Source organism: Sphaerodactylus townsendi, linkage group LG02 (assembly GCF_021028975.2).
Source record: "Sphaerodactylus townsendi isolate TG3544 linkage group LG02, MPM_Stown_v2.3, whole genome shotgun sequence".
Taxonomy (NCBI): Eukaryota; Metazoa; Chordata; class Lepidosauria; order Squamata; family Sphaerodactylidae; genus Sphaerodactylus; species Sphaerodactylus townsendi.
This window is the reverse complement of record NC_059426.1, coordinates 68,588,894-68,609,326: the sequence shown is the minus strand read 5'-3', so window position 1 is coordinate 68,609,326 and position 20,433 is coordinate 68,588,894. Positions and strand designations below refer to the sequence as shown.

The window sequence follows — 20,433 nt, the reverse complement described above, 5'->3', positions numbered from 1 at the left end:
TATAATTCGAATAATTCTTTTAAACTATTGTCAGCTGTTCATGAATGAAAGTCGGAATCTGCTCTGGGTTTCTAGCTGTTGTTGACAGTTGCATGTAAACATTTAATGTATGGGCTGCTTTGTGTTACTTATCTAGCATCTTACTTTGGCAGGATCAAATGTGTCTGATGGTGGCTGATATGTTAGACTTTGTGCCTGTAAGTAAAGACCTGAGGCTTGCTGCTGGAATTGGACACAAGTTACAACTGGCATATTCTGAGACACTGGGGCTTTATATTGGTGTGTACTTGCATGCACCCAAGCAAGGACAGGTACTAGAATGTTTTGCATTTCAATAATAAAAGTTTCCTATTTGTTTTCAAAGGTAAGAGAGCTTACACGTATAATAAGTGGTCTCTGAGTTGCAGAGGCGAGATTTGTTTTAGGAGCTTTCTGGCTTTCATTGTGCATTCTGAGCAGTTTGTAGAACTTTGTAACTTTTGCTACATAAATATAACTTTTAAATTGCTATGCTAAATTATAAAGAACTTGAATATATTGTCAGTAATTTCTTTTTGTTTTGAAAAAGCAGGGAACTGAAACTCACTGGTCCCTTAGATAGGATGAAAAAAGTTTAGAAGGATTTATAAGTTCATATCTGAAATTTTCACTTTGATTTTACCAAAGATGAATCTTTGTAGTTTTTTAAAGTTTAGAGAATCTTGTTGCAGGATAGTTAAAGATTTAGATTTCTCGTGTGTGCTTCCCACCTTTGAAGGTTTGCCAGTTGTTTTGGAACTCCTTGGGGCACAGGTGTCAAACTTGCGGCCCTCCAGATGTTATGGACTACAGTTCCCATAATCCCCTGCCAGCATGATGCTGGCAGGGGATGATGGGAACTGTAGTCCATAACATCTGGAGGGCCGCAAGTTTGACACCTATGGGGGTGAAAAGGCTCCAATCCCAGAATGATTGCTGCGTCTCAATAGGGAGTCAACAGGTGGACAGTATGGGGCAGTGGTTCCCAAACTTATTTGGCCTACCGCCCCCTTTCCAGAAAAAATGTTACTTAGCACCCCCTGGAATTTTTTTTTATTTTAATAGCAATTAAACAGAAAGATATATGTATTAATGTTTCTACCTTTTTCGTAAAATATAGTAAAGAAAGGTGTAAATTAGAAACATTGAACTTTGAAATTATGAAACTATTTATGAACTACGTTGTTCAAAGAAAAATTAAGCGTTATGAGTGGAATACATAAATCAATTTTTCTAAATCTTCTTTCTTTTATGCTTTCACCGTCCCCTTACAGTTATTCATCGCCCCCCAAATGCACCTGTGGCCATCACCGGCCCCCTGGATCACTGCAGCACCCACCAGGGGGCGGTGGCGCCCACTTTGGGAATCACTGGTATGGGGGGAAAAGGATTACTTGCTATCCTGTCTTATTTAAGTGGTACAACATCCCAAGGTCCTGTGCTATTATGTCTTCAATGGTCATAACATCTGAGTAAAGAACAGGATATAATTGTAACATACTTTCACTAACTGCAGGCTTTTTGTCTTGCAGTTCTGTGTCTTCCAGTTGGTGAGCACAGAGAGTCACCACTATAGTTTGGATCACATATCATCATTGTTCACCTCTCAGGTAGGGGGTCAAGTTTTCTTCTGGGAGCAATGAACCTGAAAGGATGCTGCCTGTTGTTTACGGTTCAGATAAAGATGGGGCAGATTGGCTGGGTATGTGACTTGGATAGAGAGGGGGGCTGAATAGGAATATTTTCCCATCACAGTTTTCCCATCATTCCAACATGTTACAAAGCTTTTGCATTATTATAGATGAAGCAGAGTTTTAAAAAATATTGAACCCTATAGGGATCTTCTGTGTATACATACTGTTTGAGTGGTTGATTCCTTAGTGTCCATGCTTGCTGCCACTAAACAAAGTTTTTAAAGATTTGTATTGTCAAAGGATTACATGACTGGAATCAACTGGCTGTTGTGGTGCTGCGTGGCTATGGTCTGGTAGTTTTTGCTCCTAACAGTTCACCTGCGACTATGGCTTGCTTCATCAGAACCAGCCATATCAAAACCTGCCAAACCACGGCCACACAGCCCACAAAACCCACAATAGCCTGTTTAGAGATTTATCAGAATTTTGAGTTTTATCCCCAACATAATTCCATTCCCTTCTTCTGATTTATTAGATTAAGTTACATCAAGAGTGACCTTTAAATTCATGTCTAATTGCTTAGTGTGATGTATTCTTTGCTTAGGAGACGCTTGTTGACTTTGCCTTAACTACAGCTGAGATCTGGGCACTCTGGCATGATGATGAAAATCAGGCTACTGTAAAATACATAAACTTTGAACAGTAAGTTTTTTTCTCTCTTATCTCTTAAGAAAGTCTGTTGGCTTAAAAGTAAGCTTTTAGTATTTGCTTTAAAGTGTTTCTTATTGAAGAATCAGTAGAAAGATTAGAGACTTTAGATTAGAGAGCTGAAACTGTTAAAAATTGAGGTTCCTTATACTCTGTTTTGATATCAGAAGGTAAGTGGCTAAATAAAACTTCTGTTGGTTTTGGTCTACACATGCAACAGAATAACATGAAAACCAACCTGAGTTGGTTTTGGTCTACACATGCAACAGAATAACATGAAAACAAAGTGGCAGACTGCTGATGTAGTCTGATAGACAGCCCCATTTCAGATTGCAGATCAGGGATTACATTTTTTCAGTCCTCTATGTTACAAATTCCCTTTAAGTAAAAGCTAACATTGCGTATAAAGGGCTCGGGCAGAACTATTCTTCCCAATGTACTTTTATTTTTAATTTGCGTGGACTTTAATAAGAGGGAACAAAGATGCAGTCCTTCCCCCCTCCTCTGCAGATCTGAAGTAGTCCAGTCCATTCTGTCATCACATTCTGCTAGATATGTAGACCAGTGGCATCTGTTTGGCATTGAAGGGCACCGATAATGTTTCCCCGAAAATAAGTCCTACTTTGAAAATTAGCCCTATTATGATTTTTCAGGATTTTTGGAGGATGCTTAAATTATAAGCCAGTGGTTCTCAACCTGGGGGTCGGGACCCCTTTGGGGGTCGAACGACACTTTAACAGGGGTTGCCTAAGACTCTTTGCATCAGTGTTCTCCATCTGTAAAATGGATAAATGTTAGGGTTGGGGGTCACCACAACATGAGGAACTGTATTAAAGGGTCGCGGCATTAGGAAGGTTGAGAACCACTGATATAAGCCCTCCACCAAAAATAACCCCTACCGGTAATTACAGATTACAATCACAGACAGTGCCCTGTGCTCCCTGCCAATGAGGATGCAGCTTGTATCACACCTGATGGGGGAAGCAACAGGTTGCCGAGAGCCCACCTTAATGAATTGTGAAGGCACCGTATTTCCCCGAATATAAACCCTACCCCGAAAATATGCCCTAATGCATCTTTTGGTGCAAAAATGAATATAAGACCCGGTCTTATTTTCGGGGAAACACGGTAGTTGGGAGTCTGTAAGCAGGTGGAGCTAAATCTGTTTATAATTGCAGATATTCTGTGATGTCTTTGGTCAGCAATGTGGGGGAGGAAGGGTGGAAGTTAATGGGTATCAATATTACATATGTTGCTGTTAATTTTTCTGCTTGGGAATAATCATTCATCATTTGTATGACATCTTTGATACAAGGCTTGTTAAACATCTGCAATCCTCTTTCAGTAACGTAGCAGGTCAGTGGAATCAAGTATCTGTTCAGCCCCTGCCAGATGAAGAAGTAGATATTCGAGATGACCAGGACCCAAGGGTGAGTAGATTATAAACTAGTTTAAAGAGGTAACTGCATTTTTCTGTTTTGCATTTTATATTGAACAATGCATAGCTTGTTTGATTGAGCACAAATAAGAGTTGTATACTTGGTGCTAGTTGTGATGTGTGAATCCATTATGGATTTGAACGTGGAAACAAATATGATTATATATTGTAGGGATCTGTTCACACATACAGATAATCAGCGTTATGTGGAAAAATGTTCAGTGCAATGAAAGGTAAAGCACATAAGGTCATAAGGCAGTCTCTGAAAGATAAACTTCTCTGCTGTTCCTAGATCAGGAATGAGCTAAACAGCACAGGTTGAAGTGCAACGTTTCACGTTTGGCTGATTGGTGTGTAATCTGTGCTTCTGGAACAATAATTCTTAGGTATCATTGATGGAACGGAAGGACTCAGAAGCATCATGTCAAAAAGAATAATCTGTACACTGACTGAGGTGTTCGTTGTTTTCTATAAGTGTATTCTTTCATATTTCTCCTCATAAACCCATCTTGGTGTGCTTCAAGGTTTGGAATTCTAAAGTTGCTATATGAGCAATGCAGCAACACTTATAGTTCAATTTAGCTTTTTTTCTCTCCCGGGTGTAGATAGTGTATTTTGTAGAATATTTTCATATCCATGGCACATACTGAAAGCACAAAATTCACCTTTGGACATAGTTAGGGCATAATGCTGTCCCATGGTTGGCACTCAGCTGTATTGGAAATAGCCTAAAATTATTTTCAATCATCCTTTTAAAATGAATCCTGTAGACCTCTCAAATGATATTTCCAATCATGCTGTCTCTTACAGGAAACATATTCTGAAGCTATCTTCATGCCTGGCCAGTTTACAAATGCCGCTTTGCTTAAGGCATTACAGGTGAGCGAGCGACGCTTTCATGAAGTATTTTCTTTGTATGTTCTGTTACAGATCTTGTGAGGTTAGTGGGAATTGGCATTGGCAAACCAACTAAAAATTCTGTGGCATGAAATTGCAAGTTTGGCATTCTGAACGGTAACCTGCCAAAGCGGTCACCAAAAAAGAGCATTCTCTTGGGTAGAAGTTGGGGAATAAATTTAAAACTTGAACATCCACAACAAAATTAAATTGATCATCTATCTGAACAGTATGATTTAGATAACTGATCAGGATAGCTCAGACATGTGGAGGGTTGTAGTAGTCTTCTGCTGGTAGATAGGCAGATGAGTTATATGTCTTCAGAAGTGGAATGTTAGTTACTCTTTTGTCTGCAGAAGTTTATAATGCTTTTATGGTGGGCACCTCAAACAAGTGGCCCTTCTAAGGAGGCGATGGTAGCATGGGACCTGTCTGAGAGCAAGGGATAAATCCATAGGGCAAGGCTAGCCCAACATGCATGACAATTCACAACGCTGACTTGCCATATGTGCAACTAGGAAGGGCAAGGATGTGCCACTGAGATTGCAAAGATGGATATGAATTAGCAAGGAGGAGGTAGCACTGGCTAATCATCCCCAGCCAAGGCAGCTGCTGGGGAGAGACTTAAAGATGGATGTGTTCAGGAGGTGGAGCAGGAGGCGAGTCTAAACAGGTTTGGGAGAGAGTGGGCGACAGCACACTCCGAGGCAATAGTGAAACCAGAGGGGAGGGAATTGCACGCTCTTCTTCTCTAGGGTGGTTCCGGCCATCTTGATGGGTTGTACTTCTTTACCAATCGCTAGTCAGGCAGGAAGAGCTTTTGGTGACTTCCTGTTGGCGCCAAAACCCAGTATCTTCCTGCCTACGCTAGTTAGAGCAGCAATTTCGTCAGGCTCCTTGCAGCTTTTCTTCGTCCCTTCTTTTCTGTGGATTTCTTGTGTATTCCTTCCCTTCGTGGATTGTGAGTTTTTTCCCCGTTTGTCCTTCCCTCCGTCTCCAGTTTTTTACCTCAGCGGAGGAGATTTTTCTTGCCCTCAGGGGCCATGGCCACGGCGCCTTTTTCCCCGCCCAGGGAGGGCTTCTGCAGATCCGCTGCAGAAAACACCAGGGTATGCGACCCGGAGCCGTGCTGCAGCCCCCGTGGCGGCAGTGCAGCCGGCGAAGCGGAGCAGACCAGCGCCTACCGATGACCGGCCCGCTTACCGGGCTCAGACGTCAAGCGCATAGCGCCTCCCGCTCACCAGGGGAGAGAGGAACGAGGCAGCGCTGAAGTTCAGCTTACGGCCGATGTCACGGGCCGCCCGAGCTAACTAGCAGGCAGCAGCGGCGAGCGGGGAAAAAAGACTGGCGGAACTCGTCCGCGCCGAGAAGGAGGGCAGCGCCGCATCGACTCTGCCACGTTTCACTCCGCCCAGCGCGCGTAGCAGCCTGGCCGATCAACTACAGCCTCGGCGCCAGAGCGCCGACCCGACTTGAGGTGACTTCGATCTTTATGGGCGAGGATTTGGTACCGGGCCCATCCCTTTAACACGGGAGTGAGGATATTCCCCAATGATTGGAGCCAGTTTTCAAAGCCCTCGGCAGTTAGTGGCATTGATGCAACTCCCTCACATTAGGGGAGCAGGGTTTTGCATCAGATTTCCCCCTTCCACCTGGGAAGAGGAAAGGAGGGCGCGCCACAGAGGAACCAGATCCTCCCTAGGTCTCCTGCAGAAGATCAGACAGAGACTTCAGATTTGAAGCCACTTCCTTGGTCATGGTTCAACATCAGTGACATTAGTGAGGGGAACTGGCCAGAGATCCGGATCATTTTTTCTCTTCACGACCCAGAGCCCCCCTGCCCCTGAGCCATCAGACCAAAGTCACCCGGCTCTTTAAAGTTGAGCCAGCTCTCCTGCTTTGCCCGTTTCGCTGAAAACCATTTCCGCTTTTGGCGTTACCACGCACAAGGCCAGAAGGGGCGCTGAGGACCCGAACTCCACCCAGCCCTCCAAACCAACGTATCAAAAGGGGGGGTGCCTAAGGTGGCTGACCCTCATCGCTTCGCCGCTTGGGAGGATAGGGGTGTGCCAGAATTTTTTCCGCTACCTGAATTCTTCGAGCGTGAATTCAGAAACGATTGGATTAATCCACCAGCCCTCAAATAATAGGGCGCTTTCCTTCTGTTTTTTAACAAGTTATACCTTGCCCCAGGACATCTTGCACGGCCCTCATTAAAGACCCCGCTTTGTAGATGGTGGTCCTGTCAGCTGCACCCTGCATTCAGGGACGGCCCCTAGTGCACAGGGATGGTGGAGGGCAGCATTAGGGGACCCTGGGTTGACAGAAAAAAAAAGCTGAGGCGCTGGCTTACGTAGGATCCATGAGGGCTCGTCGCCATGGCTTTGCCCAGGATCCCTCTAGCTCCTTCAGCCGGCTTCACGGGTGGCCCGAGAGCCACCCCTGGTCTGGCTGAAGCGGCTGTTGGCCATCATCACCCCATTTTGTGACCAGGGGGCAATTCGTGAGAGGTGTTGAAAAGAGTGATTATGGCCGTGTCCTTCCTCGCGGATTCCACTCTTGACGCTTTTTTGACCTCGTCGCGCATCATGGCATCGGCTGGCAGTCACCAAGGCCGCCTGGTTTGGCTCAAGCCTTGGCAGAGCTGACACCCTCTCAAAGTGACGGTGGTCGCCAGCTCACGCATTACCATTGGCGGCATTCTCTTTGGCTCCTGGATTGGAAAAGATCCTGGTTAGTTAGAAACAAAGGACGAAAAAAGAGCTATGCCCCGCTCATCGTCCAGAGCTTCGACAAGCCCAGGTTAAGCCCACAAGCCAGCACTTTCGGTCCCCTTTACAGGTCGTCCTTTAGGCGCGCAACGGGAAAGGTGAGCGGTCCACCTGGCAGGAAGTCAGGGGAAGTTCCTTTTCGGAAACGACAGGACTTCAGAGGACCCTGCGTCAGGAGGAGTGGAAAGTCCTTCCGCCCTGACCTTGCCCAGGAGCAACAAGGCATGACGTGCCCGACATACCCGATAGGAGGCCGGCTTCAACACTTCCAACATCAACATGGGCTGGCCCCTTTCACCCGACCAATGGATTCAGGGAGATCGTTTCCTCCGGGCTACTCCTTAGAAGTTCATGGCTGCTTGTTACGGGACCCGGTTCCTCCCCTCACCCATCAGTTTTGAAACCCGGAAAAGGTCGCCAGGTTGAAGTCAGCGATTTCTCACCTTTGCTTTCCCATCCGGCGAGATCGAACCAGTGCCGCTTTGGCCAGGAGGAGGAGTGGGGGTCTACTCCCATTTTTTCACTGTCCCAAAAGAAGCAACGGGGACTCCAGGGGCCATCCTCTCAATCCTCCGTCCACGTGAATTCCGCAGTTTCATATCGCGAAGTTTCGCTTCCGCGATGGAAGCAGCCTCAGATTTTCGGCCCTATAGCAGCTGATTCCAACAGAGGCGCATTTCCTGACTTCTCTCGACCTGGAAGGATGCATACCTGCACATCCCTAATTTGCTTCCCCACACTCCCGCTTCCTTCGTTTCGCTCTGGGAAATCTACATTTCCAATACGTGGCTCTTCCCTTCGGCCTGGCGACTGCGCCCCGGGTGTTTACCAAGGTTTTGGTCGCTCCGATAGCCCTCCTACGCAGCCAGGGGGTCCACATCCACCCCTATCTGGACGACCTTCTCCTTCGGTCCAGGTCCAGAGCGCAAGCGTCCAGGGATGTCGATTCGGTGCAGAGAACGCTGTCGAACCACGGCTTTGTCGTCAACCTGAGCAAGAGCTCTGTCACCCCCGCCCAGAGGATGGAGCACCTCGGTGCTCTGATAGATACCTCCTCCTGCACCCTCTTCGTGCCTCCAGCCAAGTTGAAAAAGATCCAGGAGTTTTGTTTCAGGGTGCTACGGGCCAGATCCACGACCCTGCTCCAGCTTGCCAGCCTGTTAGGGCTCCTGATGTCCACCATAGACCTCATCCAATGGGGCAGGGCCCATGCTCGGCCTCTTCAGGCTCTACTGCGTCCGCATGCGTCGCGCATCATCCGGAGGAAAGACCGAGTGCTCCCCCTGTCGCCTCAGCGCGGGCCAGTCTCAGCTGGTGGACTTCAGCGAGCAATCTGAGCGGGGGGAAGGTGTTTGCGGCTCGGCAGCAACTTCACATCTTCACCGACGCCAGCCTCAGGGGGTGGGGGGCCAAGTTGAACCAACAGTTTGCCCAGGGTCTCTGGACCCCCTCTCAGGCATCTCTACCCATCAATGTCCTGGAAATCAAGGCCATACTCCTAGCCCTTCGGTCCTTCAGAGCCAGTATTCTACACCGACATGTTGTGGTGCACACCGACAACGTTTCTGCCAAATGTTATCTAAATCATCAAGGGGGGTCCCGATCCTCCCAGCTCCACAGGGAGGCCTACCGGGTCCTGCAGTGGGCGGAAGCAAACCTGACCTCCCTGAAGGCGGAACATGTTCGGGGGTGCCTCAACACGGAGGCGGACTGGCTCAGTCGGACAAGGTTGTCGAATGCCGAATGGAGGCTCAAGCCTCAGGTCTTCAGTCAAATCGTGTCCAGATTCGGAAGGCTGGTGATAGACCTGTTCGCCACTCATCTGAACGCGCAGATCAGCGTCTTCATCACTCGCTTCTTCCACCCTCAAGCGACCGCCGTGGATGCTCTGTCAGCTCATTGGCCGACCGGTCTCCTCTATGCTTTCCCTCCCCTAGCCCTGCTGCACAGGTTGCTTCGGAGAGTCCAGGAGGAGGGGAGGGAAATCATTCTGGTGGCACCGAACTGGCCCAGGAGGTCGTGGTACTCCGTGCTTCAGGAACTCTCCATAGCGCCACCGTTCCTTCTTCCAGTCACTCAAGATCTGCTGTCACAAGGGCCCCTTCTCCACCCGGATCCAGGGTGGCTCAAGCTGACCGCGTGGCTCTTGAGCGGAGGGGGTTGATTAGCAAGGGCTACTCCGAGGCGGTGGTGGACACTATGGTGGCAGCCAGACGTAGGTCCACCATCGGGATTTACAACTCATCTTGGAAGGCGTTTGTTAGGTGGGTGTAGGAGAAAGCAGGTCGCATCCAGAGTGTTCCTCTTTCTATTTCTTCCTGCTTTGGCCTTCCTACAGGACAGCTGAAGTTTTCGCTGGAGGCCTCCGGCTTCCCTCCAATTCTCTGAGAGGGCGGCAGACTTCGCCGCGCTAAGCCACAGTTCTTCCATCTGTAATGGGTGATGTTTCCATTCTAGCCGCCATCCCGGACGTTCTCCGAAGTTCCTGAAAGGGGTGAAACAGTCAGCAGGCTCCAACCGGCCCATCAGCTTTCCCCTCCTGGCGCCCCCACGCGGTGCTGTACGCTGGCTCACCAGAGTCGCACTTTTGAGCCGGTCCAGTCCTGCTCATCTCCGCTCAACGCTGGTTGGGCGCGATGAAGCTCCTTTTTTTGGTGGCCATTACTCTCCACCACGCTGCGTTTCCGGAGCTTAGGGCCCTTTCCGTCAACCCCAACCTTTGCCAGTTTTTTCCCCGACAGGGTAGTCTTGAAGTTGGACCCGCACCTTCCAGCCTAAGGTCAGCCTTCAGAATTCCACCTGAGACAGGGAGGTCGTGGTTGCCTAACCTTTGTCCCAAGCCTTCTCACCCCAGGGAGCGCCTCTGCGCATTGCTTTGATTGGCGCATCGACGGACGCTTAAAAGCTGCTCCTTATAATGCACTGGGAAGACAGCTTAGGGAAATCTCAGCTCTTTTTTGTCAATGTGGTTCTCCGGCCAAATTGGGGGGAAGCCGATGTCAGCTGCCGCCATTAGCTGTAATATCCAAAGCCTGCATTATCGAAAGGGCACACAAGGCTAATAATCTGCCGGTCGTGCCAGGAAAGTGGGATCCAATGCGGCCCACCTCTACTAGAAGTGCAGCAGCTAATGCAGCCCTAGTCAAGCAGGTTCCCATAGACCAGATATGTAGGGCTGCTGCCATGAAACTTTACGTGCTTCCCTATCATCTTTTGTCCAGACACTCATAGGCTGATCGCCTTTTGGACGCTGTCCAGGCTTCCTTCTCGGCAGAAGGGTCCTAGAGCATATTATTGGAGACTAACGGCAACCCACCCTATTTGGGGTACTGCTTGGGAGTCCCATCAAGATGGTCGGAACCACCCTAGAGAACGACTCCATTGGATACTCACCGTGAATGGGTCTTCTCTCGAGGTGGTGAAGGAAGCCATCTTGGCCCTCCCTGTTCTCGATTCTCCTCTGATAATATGCTCCCGGTAGTCTGGACTATCGCCCTGAAATAGCAATTTTGTCTGCACGGAGTTAGTTAATCCATTTTTTTGAATCTAGAGTTTTTTGTTCCCTCCATGTTCGCAATTTTATAGTTTTTTCTGGATTAGTTAGAGTAGGTTAACACAGTGTTGGTGCTGTCTATTTCTCTTGTCTGCTTGTCCACTTCTCATCGCCTCGTCAGATACTGGGTTTTCAAGCATTAACAGGAAGTCACCAAAAAAGCTCTTCCTCCTGGCCTGACGTAGCTTTATTGGTAAAGAAGTACAACCTTATTCAAGATGGCCTTCACCACCTCGAGAGGTAAGACTTTGCCATTCAACGGTGAGGTATCCAATGGGTCGAACTCCTGACAATGCAGTCTTACCTACCTTCCGACCCCTTGGGGGTGCCTTCTCTGCTGGAGCCCTGCCGTAGTCCAGTGTGCTATATCATACAGCTACATTTAAATGGAAAATCACTATCAAGAGGAGAAATGTGATATACTGGCAATAGTTGAATGGGTATCCCAAGCGTATTAGATTTTGGGAATACAGAATGAAAACTTCATGCTTCAGGAACAGGATTTGTTTAAAATAACAGAACTGACTCAGTTCTTTATATCCTTCACTTTGCATGTGAAAGTTGAATAGGTAAAGAAAAGGTCACAACCAAGTTTTAGGGCTGTGCTGATCCATCAAAGGATGGATATATTAAAGGAAAGAAGGTAAAAGTGCACAGAGATTCATATTGAATATTGACTGTGCGCACAGAAGCAGATTGACACTTGTGCAGTAGGTTAAATGTAGGGATGATTTATTCTCTGTGAGAGCCTGGTTGACAGAGCTATTGGAACTTTACCAGAAGATGCTGTCATAGTCATGGAAGCTACAAATGGTCTCCGTATTAAAAGTCAATTTTAGTAGTGAGAGGTGCTTATCAAAATTGTAGTCTGAAGTAGATATTGAGCTCTAGGGCTGAAAGCGATGATTTGAGATTAAAGGGAGGAAACGATGGGACTGGAAGGTTGGGGATTGTTGCTTAATGGCAAAACATTCTGGTAGGATGATGTCTGGGGAAAAAAAGGAAAGGTTGTTATTTGCTAAATCATACTACTAGTCACATAAGCATCAGTTATATTAACTGAGCAAACTAATTACCTGTCAATTTGTTTGGTAAGACTTCAGTGGGTTGGTGCGTCAAGCTAATGATTTGGGATACTCTTCAGAAATTTGAAGAAGCATCATTAATTGGCAGTATCCCTCAGACCTATGTATGAAGTTGTGACTACTGGTGGTATTTCTTCCTTCAGCAATGTATGAGAAACTTTTGGGTTTTTTTAAAGATCTTTTCTCCAGGGGTTGAGAGACTCTCAGACCTGTCCTGGGATGAGCTGAGAAGAGAAATTACTATAGCTGTGGAGAACGAGGTAAGATTTATTGTTTCTATTCCATGTTTCCTCAATTATTCTTTAATAATTGTTCACCAGAAATTCTCAAGAATTCTTGCATATATTAAACGGTCCGACTTGATTGCTAGCTATTGAAATTCATGACTAGCAGGGTTTTGGATGTGGAGACTTTTGCATACTTCTGGCATTTTAGTTATGTAATAATCAGTGACCCAGTAGTTTGGCAAATATCTAATCAGAAGATACTTGATTACACTAGGCAAAGTATCAGAGTATGAAATATAAAGTTTGGGGGTTTATTTCTTTCATTTATACCTGCCTCTCTTTCCAGTGGGCACTCAAAGCAGCTTAAACTATATCATTCTCTTCTGTTCAGTTTTATTCTTGAAGCAGAACACTCTGTGAGGTAGGTTAGTCTGAGAATGTGTTACTGGCCCTAGATCCCTCATCAGATTTTTAAGGCAGACTGAATTTAGGTCACTTAGATCCTAATTTGACATTCTGACTACACTAGCTTACCAACTGCACTCTACAATTTGGCATTACAACAAATTCCTGCTAAATGGTGGCATTAATCTGTACTTTATCTTCCTTTTGATCGCATTTGTTTCACAACAATTTGTATGAATGCAGGCCTGTATGCTAGTTATGAGGCAAAAGAAACAAAACCATTATAGGAGATGTCTGGGGTTTCACTGGAAGACAAGAGATATAATTCCTGCTAGTTCATGACCTTGAGACTTCCTGTGTGATTTTACACTATTTGCTGCCTCTCCATTTAATAAACATCTTAACACCATCAACCTCACAGGGTTGTTACTGAGGATAGTACACAAATATAATAAAAGGGGATCTCATTTTTGTAATGCAGAAGGGAGGTACATCTTGGCTTGCTTTTAGCAACAATATGTTCCTATTGACTTTCCTGTGTTTTTAGCAATATTGTTCTCAAAGTATTGTCAAAGAGTTCTGATGGGTTTTCCGGGCTGTGTGGCCGTGGTCTGGTAGATCTTGTTCATAACGTTTCGCCTGCATCTGTGGCTGGCATCTTCAGACCTAGACAGATTAGACAACTGGGCCAGAACAAACAAAATGAGTTTCAACAGAGATAAACAGAAGATACTACACATAGGCAGAAAAAATGAACCGCACAGATATAGGATAGGTGACACCTGGCTTGACAACACTACATGCGGAAGACATCTGGGAGTCTTAGTAGACCATAAACTAAATATGAGTCAGCAGTGTGATGCGGTGGCCAAGAAAGCCAATGTGAATCTGGGTTGTATCAATAGGAGTATAGTGTCAAGGTCAAGGGATGTTATTGTACCTCTCTACTCTGTATTGGTTAGACCTCACCTGGAATATTGATCAATGTACAGTTCTTAAGCAACTGTGCAGTTCAGGGAGGGATATTGACCGACTGGAGCGAGTCCAGAGGAGGTCAACCAAAATGGTAAAGGGTCTGGAGTCCATGCACTACAAAGAGAGGCTTAGGGAGCTGGGGATGTTTTAGTCCTGGAGAAAGCTTATGTAGGTTAAGGGGTGACATGATAACCATGTTTAAATATTTGAAGGGATGTCATGTCAAAGAGAGAGCAAGCTTGTTTTCTGCTCCCTCAGACTAGGATACGGAGTAATGGATTCAAGGTGAAGGAAAAGAGATTCCACCTAAACACTAGGAAGAACTTCCTGACCGTCAGGGCTGTTTGACAGTGGAATTCACTGCCTCGGAGAGTGGTGGAGTCTCCTTCTTTGGAGGTTTTTAAACAAAAGCTGGATCAGCATATGTCGGGAGTGCTTTGACTGTGTGTTCCTGCATTGCAGGGGATTGGACTTGATGGCCCTTGTGGTCTCTTCCAACTCTATGATTCTTTGTGTATTACAGAGGTAAGTCTGTAACCGACTTCCCTCTGTGATACACCTCTGAAGATGCCAACCACAGATGCAGATGAAACATTAGGAACAAGATCCACCAGACCACGGCCACATAGCCCGGAAAACCCACCAGAACCAGTTGAATCCGGCCGTGAAAGACTTCGACAATATATTGTCAAAGACTTTTAGCTAGAATCAACTGGCTGTTGTGGGTTTTCCAGGCTGTGTGGCCGTGTAGTATGTTTCACCTGCATCTATGACTGGCATCTTCAGAGACACATAATGGACCATGTAATGCTTCTGAAGATTCCAGCCACAGATGGGGGTGAAATGTTAGGAGCAAAAGTTACCAGACCATGGCTTACAGCCCAGAAAATCCACAACAGCCAATTGTTCTCAAACTTCATCTCTTGTGTTTAGTGTAAATAATAGACTTCAAAGTACTCTGCCAAAGTTTTTATAACTAGTGTCAAGAATTGCTGTTGAACTAATTCTGCTCCGTATCTTGATTCTAGTGTACTAAAACTTAGTTTGTACTTTATCCATATGGTGCTGTAATAATACTTTTAGCATAACACAAGTAAAACTGTTAGGTATTACATTAATGGGGGATGTTTTTTCTTTGTGCAGAATGCCAAAAATGTTGTTTGGAGAATGATTATTTCTGTTAAAGTTAAAGAATGGCATTTTATTCACGGGTTAAGATGTTAATTATCAGGAAAACATCTAGTCTTGAACCTTGGTTTTTTTCCCCTCAGTTTCAGAGCAATATTACTGAATATGAATTCTCACAGGAAGAGTTTAGACAGTTACAGATAGAGTTCTGGTCAAAATTTTATGCCTACTGCCTTCAGTACCAAGAAGAACTCTCACGTCCACTTGCACTTCTCTTAAATCCATACACTAGTATGGTGGGCTTGCTGAAAAAGGTAAGGGACCAACTACGAGGAAGCAAAATATAAGTATCCAGGTTAGGGAGCAAGATGAAACTGCTGCTAACTAGCATGTTTCTGTGTGAAGTTTATAACTTATATAACATTTTTATGGACATGTAAGGTACCACATTACAAATTGTTCACAATATATTTGTTTTTCCCCTTTGATTAGATGGTGGTCAGAGACTGTCAGTTCTGAGAAGGGCTTTGAAAACTATGAAAATTGTTAAAGAATTTAGTTTTTTACCTTTTTTGATCCATCACTATTTGCAATTAAATTTTCAACTATATTTCTCTCTATGGCTTGCCCTGACTAAAGGCATTTTCATCACAAATTGATTTGGTTTTCCACAGTGAAGAGTATATGCAAGACACCATCCATACTTATAAAAATGCAGTTTGAAATGCTTGTAAGACATCTTGCTTTAATGTTGACAGACTAAAGGATGGGTATGTTTTTCTTCCTCAGGGCTACCTGTCCTTTCTTGTTCCCTGCTCCCTAATGGATCACCTGTATCTCTTGACTGACGATCCCCTGGTGAATGAAGTTGAGAGCACTGGCCTAGATGGTAATGGAGAGATGGAGCAAATTTTCAAGGTTGAATACTCTGCACTGCCAACAGCATTGGCAGAGGAGGCAGCACAAGTGATCTTGGCACTTTCTCCTTCTCACTGTAGCCACCTGTACTGCATGGTTAACTGCATATGTGCATCCCCCAACCCCCCAGTATCATAATCTGGGGCTCACAGAGAGTTGCTGCCTCCACTAGTGCCTTCTCCTGGCAGTGCATAGGATTCAGTTCACTGTTTTAACACCATTGTGGCATTTGAGTAACTTTTTGTATTGTCAAGGTAGACAGAAGCTTAATTCAAGGTGCATTCTTTTCAAAATTCATTTCTTTTTCTAGAAAATAATCAGGGATCCAAGGAGCTGTTTAGGCCCATAATCACAAACTGGTTTAGAAATTGCCTTCAGTTTTGAAAGCAGCTTGCCATTCTCTCTGCTTCCTTTGACAAAGTACAAGCATTACACCCCCTTGGGCTCTCAGATCCAGTTTTTAAATTCTTTGAACCATGCCTAAGAGTGCCTGCTTAAAATCTCCAGTTGCTCATGTTTTGTTTTGTAAAACTGAAGTAGCCTGGCATATCTGGAGGAGGGGGGCGGGGATCCATCAGTCATCCAGTTTCTCTCCTGAATCACATTTTACAATTTATCCAGGGAGAATGTTCTTCAAATCTATCTATACAAAAGAGATAGATTTTGTCCTTTCCACATTTTCCTTATCCGCTTTAGTTTTCTCTTTCTCAGCACAAAAGAGGAAAGTGAAATGGGCAGGAAGGAGGTTAATGGGATTATTCTTGTCCAGTGTGAAAGGATTTGGAGTAGAGAAAAGACCAGGTAGCCTCCATCCTTAAAAAGTTCTCTCTCTATCCATTCAAACATAAGTGTTTATCCATGAGTTTATCCAGCATTCATCTAAGTGATCAATAGAGGCACTGCTTGTTCTCAGTTGCATGAAAAAAAAGATTTAAAGAATGCCTACTTCAAGGCGATCATTTTATGATTAGTGAGCCAGTGTTATGTTTCCAAACTTGTCAAGATGTCGTGCTAATTATATGTGCAGGGAATGTAAGCGAGAATAACTGTCCTTTTCTGCTGGCTGAAAAAGGAGATGGGGTGGCAGCAGAAAACACTCAATCACACAGTTTTATGCCTGTCTGAAGCACTTGAGACCCTATGTTTTTCAGGGCAGCCCTTTGGCCTTCTACCAAGATCTGCTGCTCAAAAAGTTATTTTCCACTCTTGTCCAGCTAAGCAGTCCAGCTAATTAATCTTGTCCAGCTAATACAGGCATGGGTATAACTTTTGCTGTCAGACTTTACAAGGTAACTGTGATTTAGCAGATCTTCCTCCTCAACCGCTGATGGTAGTAGCTGAGCACTTGTGTGAGGAAACTAATAAGAAAAACTGTGTCTGTCAAGGTCTAACTAAGGAGGTTAACCTGCTTCTATTAGGTTTCCTATTGGCTATAATAGATACTGGTAAAAGAACTGTTTCTATGTCTTTTGAGGGAATATGGGGTGAAGGCTTGTTCTGTTTTTGCTGTAGCGTTCTTTCTACCACCATTGGCTATTGTTGTTAAGGCCATCATTTTGAAATAAGTGCTGTGCGTTTTTGTTACAGAATCTGAGTTTTCACATGATCTTGTAAGTCTCATTCAGTGTCTTCGGTTAATTGGCGAGTCAGTTTCTGTGGAGATGGCACTCACAATGGAAATGGATTGCTGCCGCCTCCAGCCTCCAGAGAGAGCAGCAGAACAGATCCTGAGGGACTTGATTGCTAATGACACGTAAGCTTGGGAGTTGAACTAGTAAGCTCTTATAAAAACCAAGAAAGGGATCTTGGCATGGTAGTGGATAGTTTGATGAAAATGTTGATCCATTCATTGTGCACTTGGATTGTCTTTCCAGTTTTATATTCTGCCTTCTATAAGAAAGCAGATTTGATGTCTGGATCAATTTTCTGTGATAGGAAGGAAAACTAAAAAACTCTGTTCATGAAACTTTTCAGTTTTTCTGAAACTTCTTTCATGTAGCAGAAAAACACTGAATCACTTTGTGCTTTAAAATCAGTTCTCAGCATTTTTATATTTTATAAGTCCATCTTTTCCCCAGATAACTGGGATTCAGTGGAGGAACGTATTTTCCACATGTTCCACAACCTAAGTCCTTGCAAGATAAGAAAAGTGTTTGTTAGTTTCTGTGGAAGGAGACCTCTTGTCCATACCAGTCATGCACTAGCTAGCTTCAAAGTGATTTCTACTACAATTTCATAACTGTCATCCATGCATATTGTACTTCATGAGAGTCTGACTGAATAACTTGGTGAGAGGCCGTAGGATGCCTTGCCTCATGATAGGTTAGGGTATCCCTCCTTTGTGTATCAGATCTACTTTCAGAAGTTCTCAATATATTTAATGCAGCCTTTTGCATGTTGCTTGTTTTTTCCCCCAGAGAGAATCTGATGGAAGATATTCACAGCAAGTTACAAGAGATTAAAAACCCAATCAATACCATTGGAGTGCTTATCCAGGAAATGGATTATGAGACAGACATGGAAATGGAGAGAAGGTTCAGTAATGGTGAGAGGACAACTGGTGTACTTCCTATTCCCCCCTCCCCCCAATTGAGTTAAAATTGTTTAGTAAATCTATAGATAAAACATTTTTCCTCTACCCCTTTCCCAACAGCTCAGCCCCTGAATGTGCGTATGCATCTTTCACAGCTCTATGGTAGTAGCACAGCAGCAAATGTGGTATGCCGTGGTGTGCACAAGCTTTCTGTGACCCGTTTTTTGATCTGTCGGGATCTGCTGATTTTACAGCAGCTCTTGCTGCGACTTGGTGATGCTGTAAGTATATTTTATTCCTTTAAACAACTTATATGTTGCCTCTCTAGACACCCTGCTTAAGGTGACTCACAAACTGTAACAATATATTAAAACTAAACAAGGCAGAGCATAAAAACAGCACAAAGCAAACCGTGAGCATCCTAAAATGATATCATCCTAAAATGATAAAAAGCAGACTGTACATCAGCTGATGGAACCTGTCCATTAAATGCTGAGGTAAAAATAATTTTGGGGGGCTTGGCACTAAAAGAAAAGTTACAGCTGCAATGAATAAGTGTTGCCCTGAAAAGCGCCCTCTAATACTGCTGGCCTAGGTATTGCTTCCCAATATTGTTCCATGCCTCATTACATCATAGCAGACCACATACTTAAGATTCCTTCAGGTTTCTGCTGGAACTTTTGGTGACTGAAAAACGGAGCCTCCTTTCTTAAGCCATTGAGCTATTTGAATTTACATTCCCATTTTTGTCTTGTTTCAAAGATTTCCTTTGGTTTTAGCTCATATTTAGGGATAGTAGTAAAACAGATTGTTTCACACAAAAGGAGAGGATGAATCCCATAGTTATTTGTAGTGATGTATTATTGTTTTGAATGAAGTTTAATGGCTGTTAATATGATTTTTTAAGGCAATTTTGGGAGGAGGCCAAGTATTCCACACTCAGCAGAACTTACTTCATCGTACTTCTGTTCTGATATTATCTTATTACCTGATCAGGTGGGCAAGTCAGCGTTTGGCATCAGATGTTCCAGTTGATGAATTGTAAGTTAAGTGTCTTGGTGATATGAATGAAAAATTAAGCACGGGCAGCTTCTTCTCACTGAATGTGAAAGACGTAACATATTGTTACAATAATAAGTGACTGATTTGGACAAACTCTGTTTGGCTCTAAGGATTATTTCAGAGTCTTTTTCTAGAACTGCTGTTTTCCACGTAGACTTCCTAGTAAAAATACTATTCAAGACAGCTTGAGTGTAGCGTGTCTTATCCCAAACATTACTTCATCTGTTGGTGCTTTGTCACATAGCTTAAGAAGCTTCATACCAAGGATTGAGGACTGTAAAGCTTCGTTTGTCTTTCTTGTGCCATTTTGATATGGTTTTAAGATCTTTAAATGAAAATAGTTGATGGGTGAGCTAAATTTATCATGTCTGTGGAACTTCTTGAAAGATTTTGAAGAAGCAACTGCTTCAGCTTTTTAAAAACCTTTTGTTGCTGCTTCAAATGCACATCTCCCTACTACCCAAAATAATGTGAAGTCATCATATGATGAGTCACTTGGCCCTGAGAATTTCCACACTGCCTCAGCCTTGTTTTATACTGAAAAATGGTATAATCTCTTTCTCTTCCATGCATCCTTCCATGGCTCCTATCTACCCATCAAATATTATCCCACCTTTCCTCCAGAGTGTTCAGAGTGATGATCATGTTTTTTTCCTTCATTTGCTGCTTCCAACAGCCCCGTGAGAAAGATATGACTAAGTGTAACTCAAGAGTTGTATGGCTAAGTGGGGATTTGAATCCTAGTCTCTCTAATCCTTATCAAACATTCTAATGTACTAGATTTGATTTGATCGTTTTTAATTAATGAATTGTTAATATTTGTGTCATGTTAAGACTCCAAGGGATAGTTTTCTTAGTCTGATAGACTGTTCTTTGTTTAGGGAATCCAACCTTCAACATCTTTCTGTACTAAAGCTGACAGATTCTACAGCTCTAACACCACTCAGTCTAGGTAAGAAGTTGCAGAAACTGTTACACACAAATCTCTTAACATGCAGTGTTTAAGACTTTGCCAAATGACTGGAACTTTGAAAGCGGAAAGCTCCTTCAGCTTACACTGGTAGATGCTTTGAGTCTGCTA

General features: G+C 44.3%; 1 protein-coding gene across 2 annotated transcripts in view; it reads left to right on the top strand.

Moving 5' to 3' along the window:
• Positions 1-20,433, top strand: part of NUP160 (nucleoporin 160) — a 56,524-nt gene that overhangs the window by 11,200 nt on the left and 24,891 nt on the right. For both annotated transcript variants that reach the window (XM_048484946.1, XM_048484947.1), the window contains exons 7-19: positions 153-311; positions 1,551-1,628; positions 2,257-2,354; positions 3,706-3,790; positions 4,609-4,677; positions 12,281-12,364; positions 14,983-15,153; positions 15,629-15,728; positions 17,345-17,510; positions 18,175-18,302; positions 18,411-18,571; positions 19,198-19,331; positions 20,234-20,304. In XM_048484946.1, coding sequence (XP_048340903.1) covers positions 153-311; positions 1,551-1,628; positions 2,257-2,354; positions 3,706-3,790; positions 4,609-4,677; positions 12,281-12,364; positions 14,983-15,153; positions 15,629-15,728; positions 17,345-17,510; positions 18,175-18,302; positions 18,411-18,571; positions 19,198-19,331; positions 20,234-20,304 — 1,504 coding nt within the window. The remainder of the gene's footprint in view (positions 1-152; positions 312-1,550; positions 1,629-2,256; positions 2,355-3,705; positions 3,791-4,608; positions 4,678-12,280; positions 12,365-14,982; positions 15,154-15,628; positions 15,729-17,344; positions 17,511-18,174; positions 18,303-18,410; positions 18,572-19,197; positions 19,332-20,233; positions 20,305-20,433) is intronic.